Consider the following 22,621-nt stretch of genomic DNA (forward strand, 5'->3'; position numbering starts at 1 on the left):
GTGTTGTAAATGGAAATATTCATTATACTTGTCTCCCTTCTTTCTCAATAATGTGGGAATCTGTCTTCATTCTGAGTGATGATGAGATGATTCTGTTTGAAAGCTCAGCTAAAAATGCTACTACTTAAAATACTAGTACTGCCACCCCTAGTGCTATTTCTTGCTGGTATTACTTGTACAACAGTTTTTACTGTTACTGTACTGACCACAACTTAAACTTATTACTAACTAGCTATTAGTTAGACAGACCATATTATGCTCCTATTATGCTCCTTCTATACAAACTATTTATGTATGTAGTAATTTTACTTGGTGAATAAAAGAATAGGATAAGTACTACATAGTATTGATGTAACAATAACCGAAATATCATGATCTCGTGTCGTCAAAGTTCTCACAATAATATCATGGACCATCACAATATATCGAATTACAAGTCTCTTTGCTTAAATTAAGAGTTATGGTGCAGCAATAGCTAAAAAAAAACAACAAAAAAAAACAGAGGGAACTACATAGACCATGATCCTTTGGTGCATTTCAGTGTAGATTACAAGAAGAAATAACAGTTCTAACACTTTTAAGTCTTAGTTCTTTGGATTAAGTCTTGTCAAGGCATTTTAAGAGGAAAAAGTAGCATATTAACAGTTTTGTTAACCTCCACAAAATATCACAATAAACATCATACTGTGAGATGTATATTGTGAAAATATCGTACTGACAGATTTGGATATCGTTACATCCTACATACTACTATAAAGTATGCTATATACTATAAATATTACCCCTGCCACTTTTTCTTACTTCTATCATTACAATGACTACCGCTTATATGACTAGTACGTCTAACATTTTCTTCTATCAATAATACTTCAACAGCTCTTAAGAGGATACGCACATATCTGTAGTTTGTGCAGTAGTGGTACCTAGAGATGGAACAATAACAGAAATATCGTGATATCGTGGACCATCACACATCTTTTGCTTAAATTAATAGTTGTGTTGCAACAATAGCTAACAAAAACAACAAAGAACAAAGGGAACTACATAGACCATGATCCTTTGCTCCATTTCAGTGCAGACTACATGAAGAAGTAACTGTTATAAACACTTTTATATCTTAGTTCTTTGGGTCAAGTCTTGTCAAGGCATTTTAAGATTATTATTATATTAAGAGTAATTTTAAAAAGAGTTTTATTTGCCTCCACAAAATATTGCAATAAATATCGTATGTATGTGAGATGTAAATCGTGAAAATATTGTACTGAGAGATTTGGATATCGTTCCATCCCTAGTGGTTCCACAGTAGGACTGTTTCTCATACACTATTCTATGACTACTACAACTACTTTGACTACTACTGGTTTCTAACATAACAGAAGGGACATAACACAATACTTCTATCAATACTGTAACAGCCCTTAGAAGTACATGCAGATTTGTAGTTTGTGTAGTTTGTGTAGTCTGTGGAGCGCGTACCACAGTAGGACTGCTTCTCGTCAGACTTGTCTTTGCAGTGAGGAGTGCCATCACAGGTCCGGACGTACTCGATACAGTCTCCGTTTCCACACTCAAACTCGTCTATGCTGTTGCAGGTCGTGTTCAGGGCTGACACACACAAATACAAACAACAGAAGCAGGTTAGAACCACAAACAAGGGCTGCGAGATCAATCGCAATCAAATCAAAACCACAATTTGATATTCCAATCGCTTCCTTTGAGTTTTTAGAGATAAAATTGAATATCATTGTAAGGTAATCTTGTCTGTCCCACTGTGTCCAACCACAATACCCAACCCGTCCTGCTATTTAAGGTTGTCACTCTAAATGTTCCTTGTTATCTCATCCTACTGCTAATGCAATTTTCATAATAAAACACTATCTGTGCATTTTGTTGATGACCTCGAACAGGTCCAAGATGAAGTTGGACTGCGTATTACCGATGCAGGTGTTGTCCTCTAGGAGCTTCCTGTCTCCACGGCAACTGCAGTTGACCCGTCCATCAGAGGTCAGCAGACACAGGTCCTGACAGCCGCCATTATTCACCCGACACTGGGAGAACTCACCTGTGCAGAGGGGAAGGGTCACAAGCTTTAGAAAAACTCAAAAACTATCACAAACTATCATTTTATTTGACTTTTGCAAGGCATGTATCAGCTATTGATACTGGACAAACACAGACTGATTTAAACAGAAGATTTTCAGGAGCTTGTGATCAATGCGAACGTTCAAGAGCTGTTTAAGGTGATTCACAACAAAAAAGGCAAGAGTGACTACCATATTTTTTGGATTATTAGTCGCACTTTTTTTCATGGTTTGGGTGTTTCCTGCGACTTATACCCTTGTGAGACTTATATATTAAAATGTTCACACTGACAGCTGCAAGAGGCTCTAGTCTTGTGTGTCAGTATCTGCTGCTCCTGTTCCTCCTGTACCACTGTCACTTCACTCTACTGCACATGTCTCCTGCAGAAAGAGCCTCTGTCCTGTCTGTATCATGTCAGTCGATCGCACCATTACTTCTGCACCACTGAACAGTTTAACATTTAAACAAACTTATAAAGACGACTGACGAAGACTGAACATAAATGCCCCAAAAAGAAAATCATACTTTGCAGATTACAAACTGCAAGTAGCAAAATCTGCAGCTGAAAACGTAATCAAGCAGCAGAAAGAAAGTTTGGAGTGAGCGAGAAACTTGTGACACTGGGAGGATGCACCATGAAACTTTCCTGAAGTCACTGGATGGACGGACAAAGCCTGGACTTCAGTGACACCGACACCATCCTGCCGGGATTCAGAAAGGCTGGAATAATTCTAACTGGAACTGATGCTGAGTCTGACAACAGCTAGGTCACGGAGTTGCTCAGAAGTGACACCGAGGATGAAGAATTGAATGGATTTAGTGATCTGGAGTGAGATGGAGAGTTTGGTAAACTTGTTCTGTTCTGTTGCTGTTCATATGTGACATTAACAGTCTGTTGTCTGTTCTATTGTTATTACTAGAACTTGACTTTCCCCCACAAGTGCAACTTATATATGATTTTTTCTTCATTATGGATTTTTTGGCTTGTGTGACTTATACTTCAGCGTGGCTTATAGTCCGAAAAATGCAGTAACTGAAAAACTGTGGGCTAATACTGCTTGGTCATATTATGTAAAAACAAAAGCTCAGATCAATGTCTAACTTGACTAACATAGCTTCAGACAGAGCAGTGCCTCTAGTTAGCTTCACACCCCCAGGGAAGGTTGATGGCATCAGCTGCAAAGTGTCAATATAGATAAACCAGAGAGAGAGAGAGCCTCAGATATCAGTTCATTCATATATTTGAGTCAGAGCCAAAGCAGTGCATGTTAAATTTCCAGATGTCACTTCATTAGCAGCTCTACTGGGCCTGAACACCACCAGTGCTTTGTGATGTACGATTATGGAGAGAGAAAACATCAAGTCAATTACAACTCCACTTTTTCAGACGAAGAACCATCAGAATCAATCGTTTGTTTTGTTTTCTACAACTACACCAGTGTGTTTAATGACATTGTAAAAAGATATGTTTAAGAGCTGGACTGTTTCTTGTTCTCCTGCTATAGACCATGTTTTAAAATACCAAATGAAAGCACAAGGTCAATTAGTTTAAATGACCAAAGAACATAACATGTACTAAAGATGGTGAGCTATTTTTTCTTTTCAATTATCTCCAGCTAACAAATGTTTAAGAGAGAACGATGCAGCGGTTGCCTGGGATCCAGAATACAGTACACATGTTTTACAAACATGTGAGTCCGGTCACCGCTTTTAGGTTTGGTGTAATTATCAGGAACACATTGTCCATCCAGAGCAAAACATCCGACTGCTTAAAATAATGATCATGAAAAAATATCACAGGCGACTGAAAAATAGGACTTGACAATGTGACTTTCTGCAGAATTAATGAGCAAAGAACTGAACCCAGGTGAGAGAAATGTAATTTGGTGTCCAATGACCATTTCACATTCGTCACTAAAAAACAGAAATGCTTTGACGAGTGGATCTGGAGCCATATCCTGTTTCCCTGATTTCAGAGGGAGTGACTAACAGGCAGATTAACCAATCAGAGACAGATGTTCTGTTCATGCCAAAAAAAAACGCACACACGCAAAAAAAAGGAAAAAATCTACATAACCAAAGAAGAAACGTGGATTTTCTCCTAATCAACAATCAAAGCACCAAACTATGACTTATCTCAGGTATAAGAAGTGATATATCTTAATTTCTGGACTACTGAGTGCACCTGAATATAAGCCGCATCAAGTAAATTTTAAAAGGAAAAAAAAAAAGAATGTACATATAGAAAACACCTGTCTAAGTCCACATCTTCAAGAACATTTTCATGTTCGGGCCATCTGCTTTTATTGCCTCTGAAAGCTTTCATTTTTCATTCTTTTTGCCTTTTGTCAAGCTGCTGTCGCCGGAGTTTCACCATCGACTCATTGATACCAAGCTCACGTGCAGCAGCTCTATTTCCTTTTTCGACAGCCTTTGCCTTTAACTTAAAAGCTGCATCATCTCCATTTCTTTGTGTATTTTCCATGAGGAAGGTGTGTGCACGGACAGAAAAATAAACACGCAACTTCCTTGTGCATCACGTCCGTCTCTCCCCGCGCTCTAAAGCACATGTCTCCTGCTGAAAGAGTCTCTGTCCTGTCTGTATCATGTCAGGTTTTTTTTAGGATTTCAGCAGATTTCAGACTCTCCTGGGGGCGGGGCTAGTTGTATTGATCAGGTATGAGTGGATGTGCGGCTACTGAAGTTTGAGACATTTCTTCTCATCATTTACGCACTCACCTGCATTTAACACATCCGGGTAAGACGTATTCCACTCACTGATGTTCATTTAGCATCATAACTTATTTTCCACATGGTGATAAACTGTTTTAGTGCTGACAACAGCACTAACGTTGCAGCTTCAAGTTAACCGCAGAGACAGCAGCGTTTTCTGCACACATCTGCGCTGTTGCCAAACCATAGACCATATATATGAATGGTCAATGTGCCAAACAAAGAATCTGTCCGTATATTTGCCACATTGTTCTATAAGCCGTAAGGTTCAAAGCGTGAGAAAAAAACGGTAATTATGGTATATTGTTCTGAATGAATACAAGAGGAGATGTCTTCTGCATTAGAGAGACAGATGATACAAATGAGCAGCTGTGGTTGGATCATCTCAACAATGGATGAAGGATTTTCACAATCTGTGGTCCAGTTCCTGTTCCTGGATTCAAACAGAATGTAGAAGGGACTGGCTGGTAATAACTACTGATATCCCTCTATAAATACAGAGAGATATCATTCTGAATTTGCCAGACCAGCTCCCCATTGTCTAAAGCAAAAATCGACGTATTAGTTGCATAATGTTACCATAATAGCAGGATCAAGAGTGTGCCCATTTATACAGAGAGAACAGTGACTGATAAGTGAGCGTGGTGCACTCACAGCTGTTGGTGTCATTGGCGACAGCGATGATTCCCATTGGCTGCTGCGGGATGTCAGCTCTCAGCACCTTCATCTCTCCTCCTGTGTACTTATCCGCCCTCAGCACCGCCCTGCGCACCCAGTCTGTCCAGAAGAGGTAGTCCCCATACACCGCCAGGCCGAACGGGTGCACCGGCTCGTTCTTCAGCACCACCTGCAGGAAGCGACACAGCACGAGGGGGTTAGGTGGTGTAATGAACAGTAATGGCTGTTTGAAGTCACATTGTATAAGATCGATATCATCCTGAAATCTCAATAAATCTGATCCAGCCATGTTTTCACCATTGCCACTAAAGAACACCTACTGGTCTGTACTTTGTTCCATGGTAAGTCACTCCCCATTTCATCATTCATTTTGCTAATGAAACTACTGTACATCACATCAGGTTTGTGAAGTTGTAGTTTATTATTTTGTATCATGGTTTATATATTTATGGACAATAGCTGTGCGGGAGGATGAGTGCTGTAGCCTTATGTTCTGACAATTGTACAGAATTGTAGAGGTAACTTTAAGAAGTGGTCGAATAGGGCCCAGGAGAGATCACTAGATTGCTCAAACATGTATGGATGACATCTAAAACCTTTTCAGGCATGTTATAACATGGTAGAAAGCTCCAAAAAGTCAATTTTGTTCAATACTTTTGAACAAAACCACTGAAAATGTAACATTTAAGTGACTTCAGTGACACCAAAACCATCCTGTTGGGATTCAGAAAGGCCGGAATAATTCTAACTGGAACTGATGCTGAGTCTGACGACAGCTACACAGAAGAGGAAGCGGCGCTCTGTTTACCTCTGGAGGTTGGGGAGTAAGATGGAGAGTTTGGTAAACTTGCTCTGCTCTGTTGTTTATGTTATAGTTATCTGAAGAACTGTTCATATGTGACATTAACAGTCTGTTGTTCTCTGTTCTGTTGTTATTACTAGAACTTGCCTTTCAAGATGAAATGTCAGTTCCTGGTCTCTGATTTTATATACATTTGTATTAATATATAAATATAAATATAATAAATTTCCCCCAAAAAGTGCGACTAGTCCGACTTTCATTCCATATTTTTTGACTGGTGTGATTATACTCATATTATATTATCATACTTATATCATTCATTAACCTTTATCATTAATTATTCATTACTCATTATCATTAATATTATATCATGAGTAGGCCAAAGGTTAGTCCTCACATAACGCCTGCTGCCGTCGTACTCGCAACGTTCGATCTTGTCCAACGTGGCGTCGGAGAAGTACAGTTTCTCGGCTCGGTGGTCGATGGCGAGACCATTGGGTGTGCGCACGTCAGAGCCGATGATGATGATGACGTTTCCTCCGTTCAGAGTGGCTCTCATGATACTGGGGTACTGCTCGTTCCAGTTCGTCCAGAACATCAGCCTGTGGGGGAGAGCATGGACAAAGTCAGGCTCCCTTTAAGTGGGACTAAATCACCTTTGTATATACTAAACTGTGTACACCGTGCTTTAATAATGTCTTTTTGAACATTTCTTGTTTATTTTTTAGAACAAACTAAGAAATAAATCTCTGCAAAACTGACCTTGGAAGTACAAAGCAAAAACATGTGCATCTAAATAATTCAACGTATTCCCTGCATATTCCTGGTAATTTACCTACTATGACTACTGCAACTACTACAACTAACACTACCACTAACATCATTACTCCTACTACTGCTCCTGCTACTCCTACTACCCTACTACTTTTACTATTACTATCCCTACTACTATTACTGTTACTTGTAGTAGTATTATCACCATTACTTGAAGTGAAGTTAAACTTGTCTCAGCCCTGGCACTTGACCAGTACAAAGGCTCTAGGGTGGTCATCTCCGGACACGGCTACTGCTACTGCTACTGCTACTGCTACTACTACTACTACTACTACTACTACTACTACTATTACTACTATTACTACTATTACTACTATTGCTACTATTACTACTATTACTACTACCATTTCTACTACTACTACCATTACTACTACTACTACTACTACTACTACTACTACTACTACTACTACTACTACTACTACTACTACTACTGCTATCATTACTACTACTACTGCTATCATTACTACTACTACTGCTATCATTACTACTACTACTGCTATCATTACTACTACTACTACTGCTATCATTACTACTACTACTACTACTACTACTACTACTACTACTACTACTACTACTACTACTACTACTACTACATTACTACTACTACTACTACTACTACTACTACTACTACTACTACTATACTACTACTACATTACTACTACTACTACTACTACCATTACTACTACTACTGCTATCATTACTACTACTACTACTACCATTACTACTACTACTACTACTACTACTACTACACTACTACTACTACTACTACTACCATTACTACTACTACTACTACTACCATTACTACTACTACTACTACTGCTATCATTACTATTACTATTACTATTACTACTACTACTACCATTACCACTACCACTACCACTACTACTACTACTACTACTACTGCTGCTGTCCTATTTATTCATAACGGACTTGAGTTAATCTTGTCTCACCCCTGGCACTCGTCCAGCACAAAGGCTCTGGGGTGGTCATCTCCGGACATGCTGACCACAGTCTGTCGGTCCACTGCCCCCCAGCGGCCCTGCTCCACCGTGTGCCGCGTGATGGTGGAGGTGGTGTAGCTCGTCCAGTACAACATGTCCAAACCCCGATGGTACGCCAGCCCCTCCACCGAGCCCACATCTGCACAGACACAGAGACAGAGGACAGACAGTGAGCACTGAGATACTGATTTATGTTTAATGAGTAGGAAAAGGCAGAATGGACAAACAAAATAAATGCAAGTGGTGTGTCCATTCCAGAAAGTCACATATGGTACTTTAATAAATACACTGATTGTTTGTGCAAGTATAAAGAAAAAAGATGATAAATAATTAAAAGTTGATTGAGTGATAAAATAGAGGGTATTATGCATTTTTTTGGGTTTATTTTATGGTATGTATGCAAGTTTGAGTAATCTAGCGATCTTTCCCTGGCCCTGTTTGAACCCTCCTTTTGGTTAGCAGTATGATTCTGTCCAATGCTCCGCCCACAAGCCTGTGTCATACTCCTGCACGGTCATGTTCCATAAACATTCATGTTCTTATTTATTTATTTGTAAAGGGATAGCACATATTAATGAACATTTAACATCTTCAGTCCCTCAGCAGGTTGAAGTCAAATCATCTACAGGACAGAGAAAAGCAAAGCAAAGCAACAATCACACAAAAGTACATAACACCAGCACACTCACTATACATACAACACACTCACTGTGCATACAGCTCATTTCATATAGTTCATTTCAAGTTCGAAGTCAAGAGTTAAAAAGTCAAACCAACAACCCTTCAATTAAAAAAAATAAAAATAAAAATCATTTGGTTAAACATGGAGACATATTTGACCACTGAACATCATGTTTTAAAGCTTTAGAAAAGGCTGCAGTGTTAAAAGTTCTCGTTCATGAGCTGCTCTGTGCTCATGTTTGACCTGCTCAATACACAAAAGAATCTGTATGAAAGCACTTTTCTTAAACGGCACAGAGCAGTCGCCTCTAGAGCTGCTCTTGTTATTCGATTTGAATTTCTTTTCACAAACTCCTTTACAGGAGGTGGAGGAGATTATGAAAACTGTGTAAAAACTGTGTATACCAAAATTAAATCTGCATATTTGATCGTGTTGTCCCAGTTAAGAAATTTGTATTTGTCAATTATTCTGCAGTAATGATAATTAGTGAGCTTTTTGTCTAACACCTTAAGTACTTTATTATAGATAGTTTCAGCTCATTTAAGAGAAGTTTTGCTAGTCAGAGTCCAACTAGTAATGCAATAATTTAGGTGTGAGTTTGTTGTTAAATTATTGCTTATGTGATGAAAATTTGATAAATTATATTTGATTTTATTCACTGTTCTTTTGACGTGACGTTTGAATGATAATTGTGGGTTCAATGTAACTCCCAGATATTTCACTTCATGGATCAGTTTCAATTTTGTTGCAACCATGCAAGCATCTGGGTCTCCATCCATGACAGATTTTTTTTTTTTGAGAAAAAAACCCACCAACTGACTTTAAGATGCAATTGTAGGGGTCCAAGTCACACGATACGATATCATCACGGTAGGATATTTACTGTGATATCGTGGGAAAGCTCATGATATGCTGGGGAGGCTAAAGATTAGGGATGTAACAAAATCCAAATCTCTCAGTACAATATTTTCATGATATACATCTCATGGTACGATATTTATTCCAATATTTTGTGGAGGCAAACAAAACTGTTAATATGCTACTTTTTCCTCTTAAAATGCCTTGACAAGACTTAATCCGAAGAACTAAGACTTAAAAGTGTTTAGAACTGTTATGTCTTCTTATAGTATGCACCGAAATGGAGCAAAGGATCATGGTCTATGTAGTTCCCTCTGTCTTTTTTCTTTAGCTATTGCTGCACCATAACTCTTCATTTAAGCAAAGAGCCTTGTAATTCGATATATTGTGATGGTCCACAATATTATTGTGAGAACTTTGACGATACGATATCATAATATGTCGGTTACTGTTACATCCTTATGTAATTGTCAATGTTGTTGTTCTACCTCTGACATACAAAAGAAGGATACAAAACATTACACTATGACTTTACAAACCTGATGAGATGTGCGGTAGTTTTGCGTTTTGGTGCTGCTCTGAAGGGGAGTGACTTAGCACAGAGAGCAAAGGTAGGGAAACTTATAAAACATGTTAATATGATGTTTTTGAATAAGACAGCAAAACATTTGATCGATCTAAATGTGTTATGGTTTGTATTGTATAATTCCCTGTCTTTAAAGGGCCCGTCTCATGCAAAATAACTCTTTTCACCTTGTATCTTTTGCACATAAACAAGCACTATTTGAGTTTTGGAACATCCATTACACAATAGTTCTGAAATCTTACTGATTTCTTGGAGACAGTCACAGACCGGGAACTATGAAAGGCCAACTATTGCTCATCCCCCCGCCCGTCCTGAGAAAGCACAGGCTCCGCCCTCCAAACATGACGTAGGCGACGAGTGAGCCGCCCTTCCTCCGCCCATCTCAGGGAGGGAGGGGGAGACAGGCGTGCACCCTGGTAGAGGTAGAATAAACTTTTATTCATCATGGAGATACAGCGCGTTCAGCCGCATGTGTTGGACCCAGAATCGGATGAGGACTTTGAGGAGCACGAAGATCAAGCACCATGTCGACATCAGCTGAACATTACTGATTGGTAAAGTATTAATAAACACTAGTAGATAAACTTTTTATATCGTGTTCACTGCAGTGTAGAACAATGAGCTTATGCTGAAAGAACAAAAATGTGGCTGTTTGCTGCAGATGTTCCAATCAGTGGGAGCAGGTAGAGAGTGCTCTTGGAAACTAAAACACAACTCCAGGCACTCTAAAGAAGTAGAAAAAGTAAAAAATCTCCTTAGGAAAAATATAGTTAAAAGGCTTTTATCTGAATGGCCAAAGCCAACATGTTTCGACCTTAACTGGTTTTCTAAGCCCTGATAACTATATTTTTCCTCATGAGATTTTTTACTTTTTCTACTTTGGAGTGCCTGGAGTCCATTGTGTTTTAATGTTGTTTAGGTGTTCATGCGGGAATTGTCAGCCGATGCGGGGTGGAGGTGGGCGGAGGAGCGGGGGAGGGGGGGTGGTACGAAGCGCCTTCTGCTACGTCAAAAGCGTCATAGGTGTATCTGCCGTGTCATCGCTGTAGCAGCTTTAGTTCCTTATTATGTGGGAGAGTGGCAGAAATACGCTGCAATTTGTTAAAAAAAAAAAAAGCAGAATCAATCTAAAAACCACTACGGCGACAAATACAAGGCCCGCACATCACTTTTAAAAGGCAGAAAGCTCTGAAAAGTAGATTTTACATGAGATGGGCTCTTTAATAAACTCTGTCTCCCTGAGCTCTGAAGTTCCTGTTATGGCTCTGGTTGTGTTTATACTTGATAGTAGACACAGGTCTGAGTGGGATCCTCTCCATGCTCTTGTGTTCACAGTATCAGTGATGAGAGGATTTACGGCTCTTGAACTCGCCTTGTTACACTGCTCCTCGTGTATTTTTATTACAATTATCTCCAGTTTGTGACAACACTGTGTACTCCCCGCGCACGCTATCTGCACTCCTTCTGAAGCTCTATTTGACCATACACTCCATATCGTCTCATGTTTGGTTTTTCAGTGATAGTGAATGCAGAAGTGCACAAGTTCAACACCCCCTTCACCAAGATACGGGTGATCTCAAAGGGCTATTAATAGATAAATACAATAAAAGGCTTATATTACGCCTATTCTGATTTGTGTTGTAAGTGTATGTAAACTCCACACACCTTGACTAGAATCATTTGGATCATTTCAGCCCTTAAATTGCCAAAGGAGCTGTTCACTTGAAAACTACCACTTCATGACATCACAAGGTCGAACAGAGCATTTTGAACTTTGGAAATGTAGACTGACTAATAATACAAAAGTATATAATTGAATAAATATATATTATTACACCATTCCAGCCATGTTTATGAGACGAGCAAATAAAAGACCCTCCCTCAGAAAAGTTACATAGGCCACTTTTAAGTTACTGCTACTTGAACAGATACTGATACAGATACTGATACCATCACTACTACTACTGCTACTACCGCTACTACTGCTACTACTATTACTACTACTGCTACTACTACTACTACTGATACTGAAACTACTACTACTACAACTACTGATACTGATACTACTACTACTACTACTGATACTGATACTACTACTACTACTACTACTGATACTGATACTGATACTACTACTACTACTGATACTGATACTACTGATACTACTACTACTACTACTACTACTACTGATACTACTGATACTACTACTACTACTACTACTACTGATACTACTACTACTACTACTACTACTACTGATACTGATACTACTACTACTACTACTACTGATACTACTACTACTACTACTACTACTACTACTACTACTGATACTGATACTACTACTACTGATACTGATACTACTACTTCTACTAATGATACTGATACTACTGATACTGATACTGATACTAGTACTACTACTGATACTGATACTACGACTACTACTATTGATACTGATACTACTACTACCTCTACTGTACTGATACTACTACTACTGATACTGATACTGAAACTACTACTACTACTACTACTGATACTGATACTACTACTACTGATACTGATACTGATACTACTACTATTGATACTGATACTACTACTACTACTTATACTACTACTACTACTACTACATGTTAGCTATGGGAATGCAACGATTGTGTATTGAATTTTAAATAAAGCAATTCCTTTAACTGATAATACCACTACTACCACTATAATAACCTGTACTACTACCACTCCTACTACTACTGCCAACCACTAATACTACTACATATGCTCAAAATACATGGTGTCCCAAAAACTGTGACATAATTTCGCAGGCCAATAATTTAGGCAATAACCTCAAATTTTTACAGAATGTATAGAAACAGATCAAGGCTTTATATTTAATGTTTTAGTTTTGTTCTGTTTTCAGGTTGAGCCGTTCACTCCCAAAGAGAAGTCACTTTGTGTTTTGGAATCAGCTCGCACACACTAACCCTTCAATGCAACATTTGGAAAACTTCAAAAACTGACAAACAAATTTGGACTTGGTACCAAAAATTTAAGGAGGAATGATCTGTTTATGCAGGACTAAAGGATCTGACAGATCAACATCAACATTAGGGCTGCTATCATTAAGAAGCTGCTGATACGATACATACCTCGATACACAGGCTACATTGTGATACATATGTCAATACAGTGCAGTTTTGGTTCAATACGATATATTTCAATTCGATTCGATACAGTTCAGTAAAAAACAAAAGCTAAGTCATGGCTGTGATACTAAAAGTCTTTGTTAAACCACTTCTTATGCAGAGTTCATCTGAAAAATGCCCATTTTAATCATCAAAACAATGAAAATGTCAAATGTGTTGCATAAACGAGTTATCTTCCTCTGAACAAGCAACAAAACTGTAGCTCTGTAACAAATAATTAGTAAAAATATATCAAAAAATACTCTTGGCGATATATCGATACAGCAGTGCATGATATCGATACTGTATCATCACATTAAACTATATGTTTTATTGATATTTTTGCGCACTCCTAATCAACATCATCATTGAGCCAAACCTTTCCAAATAACTGCTTTTCAGTCCCATAATAACCTTTACAGTGCTCAACACCTAAACCAGGGGTGGGCACAAAGGGTTCTAAAATTTGAGAGAAGAGCCGGACCAGGAGCAGATAGGTGGAGTTTTTTGGTAATCCACTGCATAAAATAAAAAAAAATAACATGGGATAATATAATATAGAGAATAATATGTAGAAAACATATCCCATGTTATTGTTAAATCATTACAAAGCATTACAATAAAATATCTGTCTTTCAAATCCCACGATATTTAATATTTATTGAAATGACTGAAGACGATTTTTATTATTATTCAAGTTTGGCGGGACGGATTAAAAAGATAGGAGGGCCCCCAGGTTGTAGTTTGCCCACCCCTGACCTAAACTAGACTAGACTTAGTATTTTTCAAGATAATTGCTTTTAAAATGATGTCAAATTTTTGGGACACCCTGTACATTAAAGTGCCCATATTACTGTACTTTTCTGAACTATGTTATGATGTTGTTTCCTCATCACAAACAGACCCAACATTGTGTTTTGTTTCATACATGTTTTGCACACTATGGCTGCGTTCAGACTGCAGCCTGAAGTGACCCAAATCCGATTTTTTGGCCCCTATGTGACCTGTATCTGATCTTTTAATGACAGACTGAACGACACAGATCCGATTTTTTCAAATGTGACCCAGACCACTTGGATATGTGGTCCTGAAACCGATACATATCTGATCTTTTGACATGTGACTTCAGTCTGAACGGCCAAAGTGCTTTCATTCGACCTACACGTTATCAACAAGCCACAAACGTCACTATAGCTATACTGAAGTAGCCCAAAATTGTTAATGAACTCCGTGTCACTGAAGTGAAGCACATCACCACTCATCACTCTTGGCTACGTCTCCACATCCACATGTTCCTTTCAACAGACATCGCTGCCGCTGTCCCACAAAACACCACGACCAAAAACCTCGTCCTTCTCAATCTCCTCCTTAAAACAAGTAAGTTGTTCATGTTCTAGCTCCGGTACGAGAGGAACTTTAAAATCTCCAGGTGCTCAATGCTCGCGTCCATGTTTGGACAACTTCCGTAAACACAGAACACGCTCGCTGTAGTTGACGTCATCATGTCCTCCAGTGCACATGTGGGACACTTTCAGGCAGTTTAACGTTCACACTGGAGATCACATACAAGTCGAATTTAATTGGAAATGTGAACGACCTCGCAAAAACATCGGATTTCACAAAAAAATCTGAATTGAGCGTTAAGCCCTGCAGTCTGAACGTAGCCTTGTTCTTGTCAATACTCTGCTCCACCTTGTGTTGTCATATGGAATTACAGGAAGCACTCCACTGTGTTTTTAAACTCCATACACCTTCACTGGAATTACTGGAATAATTTCAGCTCTGGACTTGCCGATCTCTGCTGAACTAAAGGTAAAAGGAGCTGTTCACAAGGTGGAGCCGAGCATTTTGAGCTTTGGACATGCAGACAGACTAATAAAACAGGATTACTCAGATGTGTGAATGAAACAAAACACAACTCCAGGTCTGTTTTTGAGGTGGTAACAACTTTATAACATGACTTAAAACTCACAAGCATCAATTTTGAGTAATTTAAGACCTTTGTTTTACTGAAGAGCCAAAGCACTTCACCCACTTGAGTATAACAGTGCACATGGGAAAAAGTCTGTTTTGTCTCTTAAAGCCCCGCCCACTGAGCACGAGTCAGCCAATCGCGTAGCAGCTTCAGTCATGAGTCCAGAGTTCAGCGTACTCTCTCTCTCTCTTTCTCTCCCTCTTCTTCTCTGTCTCTCATTCCGTTTATGTCTTTAAAGCTATTATGTTGCACCTCACAATTTCTCCCTATTTCCTCTCTTCTTTCGCTTATTTGGAGGCTGACCCGCGCGTGGATTCATGAATGGATTTGATTGAGGAACAGTGAGGAGTCTCCGGCTGCTTTGAGGTAAAAAGTAATAGTACAATTGTCGTTACTTAGCTGGAGTCCGGAGTTTTTTACAGTGAAATCAGTGAACATTATGTTACCGGGGAAGTACCAGTGATTGCAGTGAATGAAAAGTGTAAGTGTGTTAAAGTTAAAACGGTGTCAAAAGTGTTAAGTCAGATTTTTGTAATAGACCGGCAACATTTACATTAAATTGTAGAACTTTAATTGCAACATATATTATATTTAAAGCCATAATAAGTCAAATTTTGGCCAAAACATTGATTTAAACTGAAGCATATTTTTTTTGTTTTTTTTGTTTTTGCAATTTGGTTGTGTTTACTGCACTGAAAAAGCGGGCTTGCATCTCCACGGACCTAACCTAGCCCTCCTCTTGCTTGTTTCTGTGGAAATGATGTTTCAAAGCACGGTTTAAATTTTTTATTTCCATAGAATCATGCAGGAGACGTGCCACCTCTAGACGGTTCTGCACCAACTAATAATTGCACTTTTATGATGAAGTTTTATTGTATTTAATCAGGGCTGTCATTCACTCGTCATATTGATCAGTCACGGTTCTCTGTTTGATTTAGTGTGTCTCTTATTAAAACTATCACAAGTACATTTCCTGACTTTGAAGGATTGCATTTTAACGCAACAACAGTCCTTCCTAAATCAGAACTCCAAATCACACGCTCTTTCTGACTCTGGATATGCTGCGGACTCTCATTTAATAAGACCCTCGTTGATAACTGACCATTAGAAATCACCGAAATCCAGTCTCAATTCAAATGGAACTGCACAGCCGCACACTTAATCCTCAGTTGTCGTAATATTGGTTTTCAGAAGCGTATTGTAGTGATTTAGAAATATATTTTTATGTTAATTTGAAAAGTGTTGCGTTTAGTTTGTTTGGGCATTACTAAAATGTTAAATCTGCTTCATATTTACATCAAGTAGGTCAGGACTAATGCAACATTTGTTTTCACCTAAAGCTTTACAACGAACACTTCACTTATTTCTACTTGAATAATACTAATTTTATGGCGGATACTATATATTATGAAGTAGTTTTAAACTGCATTCACACAGGCACAGACAAACCCTTAAAAACAAGGACGAAATACACAAACAAGGACAAAATCTGAACCAATCCAGGACTAAACCAGGACTAAACCAGGACTAGACAAGGACTAAATTAAGACCAATCCAGGACTAAACAAGGGCTAAACAAGGATTAAATCAGTACCAATCCAGGATTAAACAAGGACTAAACAAAAACTAAAACAAGGATTAAATCAGAACCAAATAAGGACTAAACAAGGACCAAACCAGGACTAAACAAGGATTAAATCTAAACAAGGACAAGGACTAAACAAGACTAAACTAAACCAGGACTAAACAAGGACTAAACTAAACAAGGACTAAACAAACCAAACCAGGACTAAACAAAAAACAACCAGGAACAACTAAACAGGACTAAACAAGGACTAAACTAAACCAGGACTAAACAAGAACTAAACCAGGACTAAACAAGGACTAAATCAGAACCAAACCAGGACTAAACAAGGACAATGCAAGGACTAAATCAGAACCAAACCAGGACCAAACAAGGACCAAACCAGGACCAAACAAGGAATAAACTAGGACTAAACAAGGACTAAATCAGAACCAAACCAGGACTAAACAAGAACTAAATAAGGATTAAACAAGGACTAAACCAGGACTAAACAAGGACTAAATCAGAACCAAACCAGGACTAAACAAGGACAATACAAGGACTAAATCAGAACCAAACCAGGACCAAACCCTCCAACAGATAACCCTGTGTGACAATTGCTTTAAATGCCTGTGAATGCTCAGGTATTTCCGGGTACTGACTGATTAACCTTTGATTCATCCCTGAGGCTTGTGCTATCTGCACTTTTACAACAGTGAACACACACAATGCTATTGTTTTATCTGTTTACAGTAGCAAAAGCAGCAGTGGGACATTTAAAGACATTTAAATACATGTAATTCCATTAAAACAATATTCAAATGGGATCATGTATCAAAAGTACACAGATAAGAGCTATGAATATGACACATGCACAATTAAGATTTGTTTTTGTAATATCAGCATTTCATTGTATAAACACACAAAATAGGGACAAATTATATAAATGAAAACTTGAAAAGCTGTTTATTTATAAGATAAAGACAGTACTAAAGGTCAGATCTGTGGAGAAGCGGCCCCACCCAGAAAGAATGCATGTTTTTCAAGGAATTGTTTGAGCAATAAAATAAAGTCAGATAGATTAATAAAAATTCGAAGTTGACAAGCAGGTGACAGACGCTCTACCTGAAAAATTCCCTAGAGCACCTTTAAATCATTTCACCACTAAAAACGTCTTCATTATAGTTTTATGTAAAACATCACAATCACATTAGACAAACCAGATGCATTACTCTGAGTGTTTTAGTGCAAGTGTTAGTTTTCAACACCTGTCTGTAGAAAAAAATATAAAATACATTCATAAAAACAGACAAGACACATTAGTTGCCCAAAGATAAGAAATATATAGCATTATTACATTTTCAGTTAGAGTGTTTTTGGTTGAAAACATATCATAATTTTAATTTACTATTAAATTTGTTGCTATTTGTTTACAATTTTAAATCAGCTGGTTGCAGAGAATGAGGAGTGACCATGAGTTGTCCAGTACTTTGCAACAACACAATTACCATGAGTAGTACCTTTTGTAGTAGCTCTGTGTAGTAGTAGTAGTAGTAGTTTATTATCTTCTTCATGTACTTAATCATGTTCTTTATAAACTGTTACAAACATTTCACCTCAAACTCTGACCAAAGGGGTTTAGGCGAAAGAGAAATCACTTCTGAATGTCTGACCTGGTTTTCAAATGATGATGTCAATAATAAGACTGTCAGCAAACGAAAAGAAACAACTGGGACAACACAGAGAAAAAAATAATAATAAAGTTTTTTGTTTTTTTTAATGCCTTTATTGATGTCGATCCTTTTAACCTGTCATCCAGACTATTCCACAGATCTACTCCACTAACTGATAAACATCTTCTTTGGGTGTTAGTCTCGGCCTTATTTATTTGATATGTACATTTTATGGTCCTGGTAAATTCTGAATTCAGTCATGTACCAGAGTAGCCTGATTCATCAGACGGTTTCACTTCGTAGAAACCGTCTGACCAAGCAGTGTTAGAAATCGTTCACTTGACGGTAGGCGGGTACTTTTTACCAATTGCTGCTATTTGGTCGTGACGTATGTAATGCGCCGCTAACGGGGCTAACTGGTATATTAAGCTTTTCCAAAATCCCGTAGGAAGAAGGACAATAACGTCTTTCCCCTTGATAAAATTCACCAAACATTCTCTTTATTCCGGCTTTAAATCCTTGATCTCAGAAATCGTTGACAACACTGAATGTCTGGCTCTTCACTGATTGACTGGTGCCTGAACTCACACTTCCGGGGTTTTTGCGAACCATCTAGTGTATTCTCATTCCTGACCTAGTCGCTGGAGAGAAATGAAATTGAGCGGACGCACTAGGTGGGGCCAGCCTGGCTAAAAATATCCAGAATTTTGGCCTATCAATTGACAGCTTCGAGCTTCTCTTTACTTTGTTCCAGCTGTAAATCCTTGATCTCAGGAATCGTTGCCAACTCAGAATATATGGCTTTTCACTGATTGGCTGGAGCCCGAACTCGCACTTCTGGGGTTTTTGCAAACTGTCTAGTGTATTTTGATTCCCGACCTAGTCACTGGAGAGAAATGAAATAGAGTGGAGGCACTAGGCTAGTATAGGAGTTAAGACACTTAAAAAATAATGTAAGATAATTAAAAGTGGTAACATCTTCCAAGTTAAATAGGTTATGTTTCTCTTAAATTTCACAGTGGTGTCAGTGTCTGGGCTTTTTGTCAAGGACCTTAAGGGTCAAGTTGTATAATGAACAGGGAGGTTTCACTGTTTCAATGTATTATAACATCTGAGTATTTTAGGCCACTTTAGCTGTAACTTCAGTACTGAATGGCCCACCAGCTGGAATTCTTACAACCTCTGCTGGTGTTTTTATACATAAAAGAATATGTTATACATTGTAATTAGACCAAGGCTTTAGTGTTCAAATAAGGTCTAATAAAGTCTAACAAACGCATTACAAAACCTTCAACAGTTGTAGCAAGAATCTTAAGAGTAGAGCATAATCTTAAAGCGCCTCTCCCTCTTTGTCTCTTAGATATATTTCTTATTTGTTCTCAAACACTCACCACACCAGACCCTAACTGCTCTGTCGTTCTCTCCACAGCAGCAGCATGACCTCCCCTCTCCTCTCACTCCTCTGTCGGTAAAATGCACCAGTGGAACTCCACCTCTCCGGATGGGAACAGCAGCGCCTCTGGTCTGGGGCAGGTGGAGCGAGTCCTGGTGCCCATTTTGGACGTCCTGATACTGACTCTGGGCATTTGCGGACACAGCATGGTGATGGTGATTCTGTGCGGAAGACGAAGGGGCCCCCCGCCTGGATCCTCCCCCCAGAATTCAGTCACCGGCACCGGGACGGACATCTTGCTGTTGGCCCTCAGCGCCGCGGATCTCCTGCTTCTCTCCGTGCTCCCGTTCCACACCACCGCCATAGCCCTTCAGCACTGGCCTTTCGGAGACGTTATGTGCAGAGTGGTCGGTTTTCTCGGGTCGGCCTGCACCTCTGCGTCTGTATTTACGCTCGCCGCTTTGGCCGTTTCTCGCTATCTAACTGTTGTCAAGCCGGCGAAAGCATACTTCCTACTTTCTCCAAAACGCGTCTCTTTAGTTGCATGTCTTCTTTGGATTCCTGCTTGTGGATTAGCGGCGCCGCAGTTAATTTTTCGATACGTAGGCACTCCCAAAAGCACTCCGGATGGGTTAATTTGCTTTTCCTTCTTATCCCATAAAGGACAAATGATCTACGGACTAGTTCATTTTGTCGTAGCGTTTTTACTACCGTTGTTTACAATTGCAGTAGCGTATAGCGGTATCTACGTGTTCCTATGGGTGACCAGACATCAAACAAGGGCTCCTCAAGTTGAGCGCTATCAAAGTAAAGTAACCCAAACGTCGGCCATGCTGGTGCTGGCGTTCACGGTCTGCTGGTTGCCTTCTTACGGGCTGACGCTTGCACTCGTAGCAGAAGAAACGTCGGGAGCTACCGGGACGTCACCGCGGTACGGAGGGTTCAGCGTGTTCGCGAGACTCATGGCTACCTCCTCCACGGTAGTCAACCCCATTTTATACGTGCTTATGTCTCAGAAGTTCAGAGAGGACCTGGTGAAACTGTTCAAGAGGACAAGACCAGAAGACAACGGAGCGGTTTCTATGGGGACTACGTGATGACATTTACGCAGGCTCTAGAGTTGTGATGTCACTTCCGGGTCCATCAGCTGATTGACAACAAAGATCGTGTTTACAGTTTTATCTTTTTTAGTGACGATGGGGTCCACCGCTTATTCCGACATCCCTTCATTATAACATGTCTCTATTTAGACGTGCTGGTTTTCCGACACTTTTTAGTATCGTTATTCCAACATGTCATATACGGTGTTTTCCACAAATCACCTACATGACAAAATGAATGACGCACAAAGGGCCCATGCAGCCTTTGTTTTAGATTAGATATTTTCCCGAAAACTGGCCTATGCTCTTTTTAAAAAATGCATGACTGTTTCCCTCGGCAATCAGTGAAGACGTTTCCCCACTGTCTGATCTCCTCTGTGGCCCAAGTATTCTCTGATAGAGTCCTGCACAGGTCCATTTTTGGAGACCCACACCCCACAAACCCGCAGTACAGCATCACACCCGCCCGTTAACCCGGAACCGTTAACATTTCACCCGCCCGTGCCTGAAACAAACCGGGTCAGCACCAGGACTGAACCAGGACTGACCCTACGCCGTGCCATTAGCGGATTATAAATATATACACGCCGCTAACCGCAGAGCTGAGGACTACACCAGGACTGGACCAGGACTGGACCAGGACTGGACCAGGGCTACAACAGGACAGAACCAGGACTACACCAGGACTGAGCCAGGACTACACCAGGACTGGACCAGGACTGGACCAGGGCTACAACAGGACAGAACCAGGACTACACCAGGACTGAGCCCTGAGCCAGGACTACACCAGGACTGAACCAGGACTGGACCAGGACTACACCAGGACTACACCAGGACTGAGCCAGGACTACACCAGGACTACACCAGGACTGGACCAGGATTACACCAGGACTTAACCAGGTCTAACCCAGGACTAAACCAAGACCAAACCTGGAGCGCAGCCGCTGATCCAATCACCTCCGCTGATGGTTTATGTAATAAAAAAGACAGGAAAAGACAGGAAATGGCACGTTGCTTCCAGGGCACCGGACGCCATGGACGCTTGTCAAGTATTTTTCTCCCATCCTTTGTTCATTTGATTCACCTGACCCGCCCATGTATAATCACCACCCGCCTGCATACCTGCCCGTAAAATTCCAGAACGTTAAAACCCGCTCATTTCAGCAACTATTTGCGGATACCTGACCCAGTGCAGGACTCTGTTCTCTGATCAAATACTTTGCACCAGCCCAAGCATCTATGATATATGGGAGCGCAAAGTATAATAGGCTATCACATTAACATTATTCATGTCAGAAAAGTAGAGTGTTTGTAGTAGTGCCACTACTCCAGCAATGAAAAAAAATGTTGAAGTAGTGGGACACTTGAAAAATAATGTTTGTGCCGCTACTGTGGCAATTAAACGTTAATGTCTAAATAGTGGCATGTCAGAATAGCAGCATGGAACCAGCAACGGCACATTTAACGTCAAAAAGAGATTGCTGTAGTTTAAA

The 22,621-nt window shown here is 39.6% G+C and overlaps 2 protein-coding genes across 2 annotated transcripts in view; one reads left to right on the forward strand and one right to left on the reverse strand.

Moving 5' to 3' along the window:
* Nucleotides 1–22,621, reverse strand: part of LOC110171260 (low-density lipoprotein receptor-related protein 1-like) — a 363,394-nt gene that overhangs the window by 56,616 nt on the left and 284,157 nt on the right. The window contains exons 42-46 of the mRNA XM_055160387.1: nt 8,080–8,269; nt 6,693–6,897; nt 5,470–5,662; nt 1,937–2,062; nt 1,477–1,605 (exon numbers count right to left, since the gene is read on the reverse strand). Coding sequence (XP_055016362.1) covers nt 1,477–1,605; nt 1,937–2,062; nt 5,470–5,662; nt 6,693–6,897; nt 8,080–8,269 — 843 coding nt within the window. The remainder of the gene's footprint in view (nt 1–1,476; nt 1,606–1,936; nt 2,063–5,469; nt 5,663–6,692; nt 6,898–8,079; nt 8,270–22,621) is intronic.
* LOC110171261 (delta-type opioid receptor) lies at nt 15,689–21,287 on the forward strand. The gene is made up of 2 exons (XM_020936949.2): nt 15,689–15,764; nt 20,065–21,287. Exon 2 carries the CDS (start codon nt 20,109–20,111, stop codon nt 21,123–21,125), a length of 1,017 nt encoding a protein of 338 aa, XP_020792608.1. The 5' UTR covers nt 15,689–15,764; nt 20,065–20,108; the 3' UTR covers nt 21,126–21,287.

This window comes from Boleophthalmus pectinirostris, unplaced genomic scaffold (assembly GCF_026225935.1).
Source record: "Boleophthalmus pectinirostris isolate CB_2022bp ecotype Guang Dong unplaced genomic scaffold, ASM2622593v1 HiC_scaffold_3, whole genome shotgun sequence".
NCBI classification, from domain to species: domain Eukaryota; kingdom Metazoa; phylum Chordata; class Actinopteri; order Gobiiformes; family Gobiidae; genus Boleophthalmus; species Boleophthalmus pectinirostris.

Excerpts from the sequence above, each read along its gene's own strand:
- LOC110171261 (XM_020936949.2), top strand. The coding sequence starts at position 20,109 with ATGCACCAGTGGAACTCCACCTCTCCGGATGGGAACAGCAGCGCCTCT.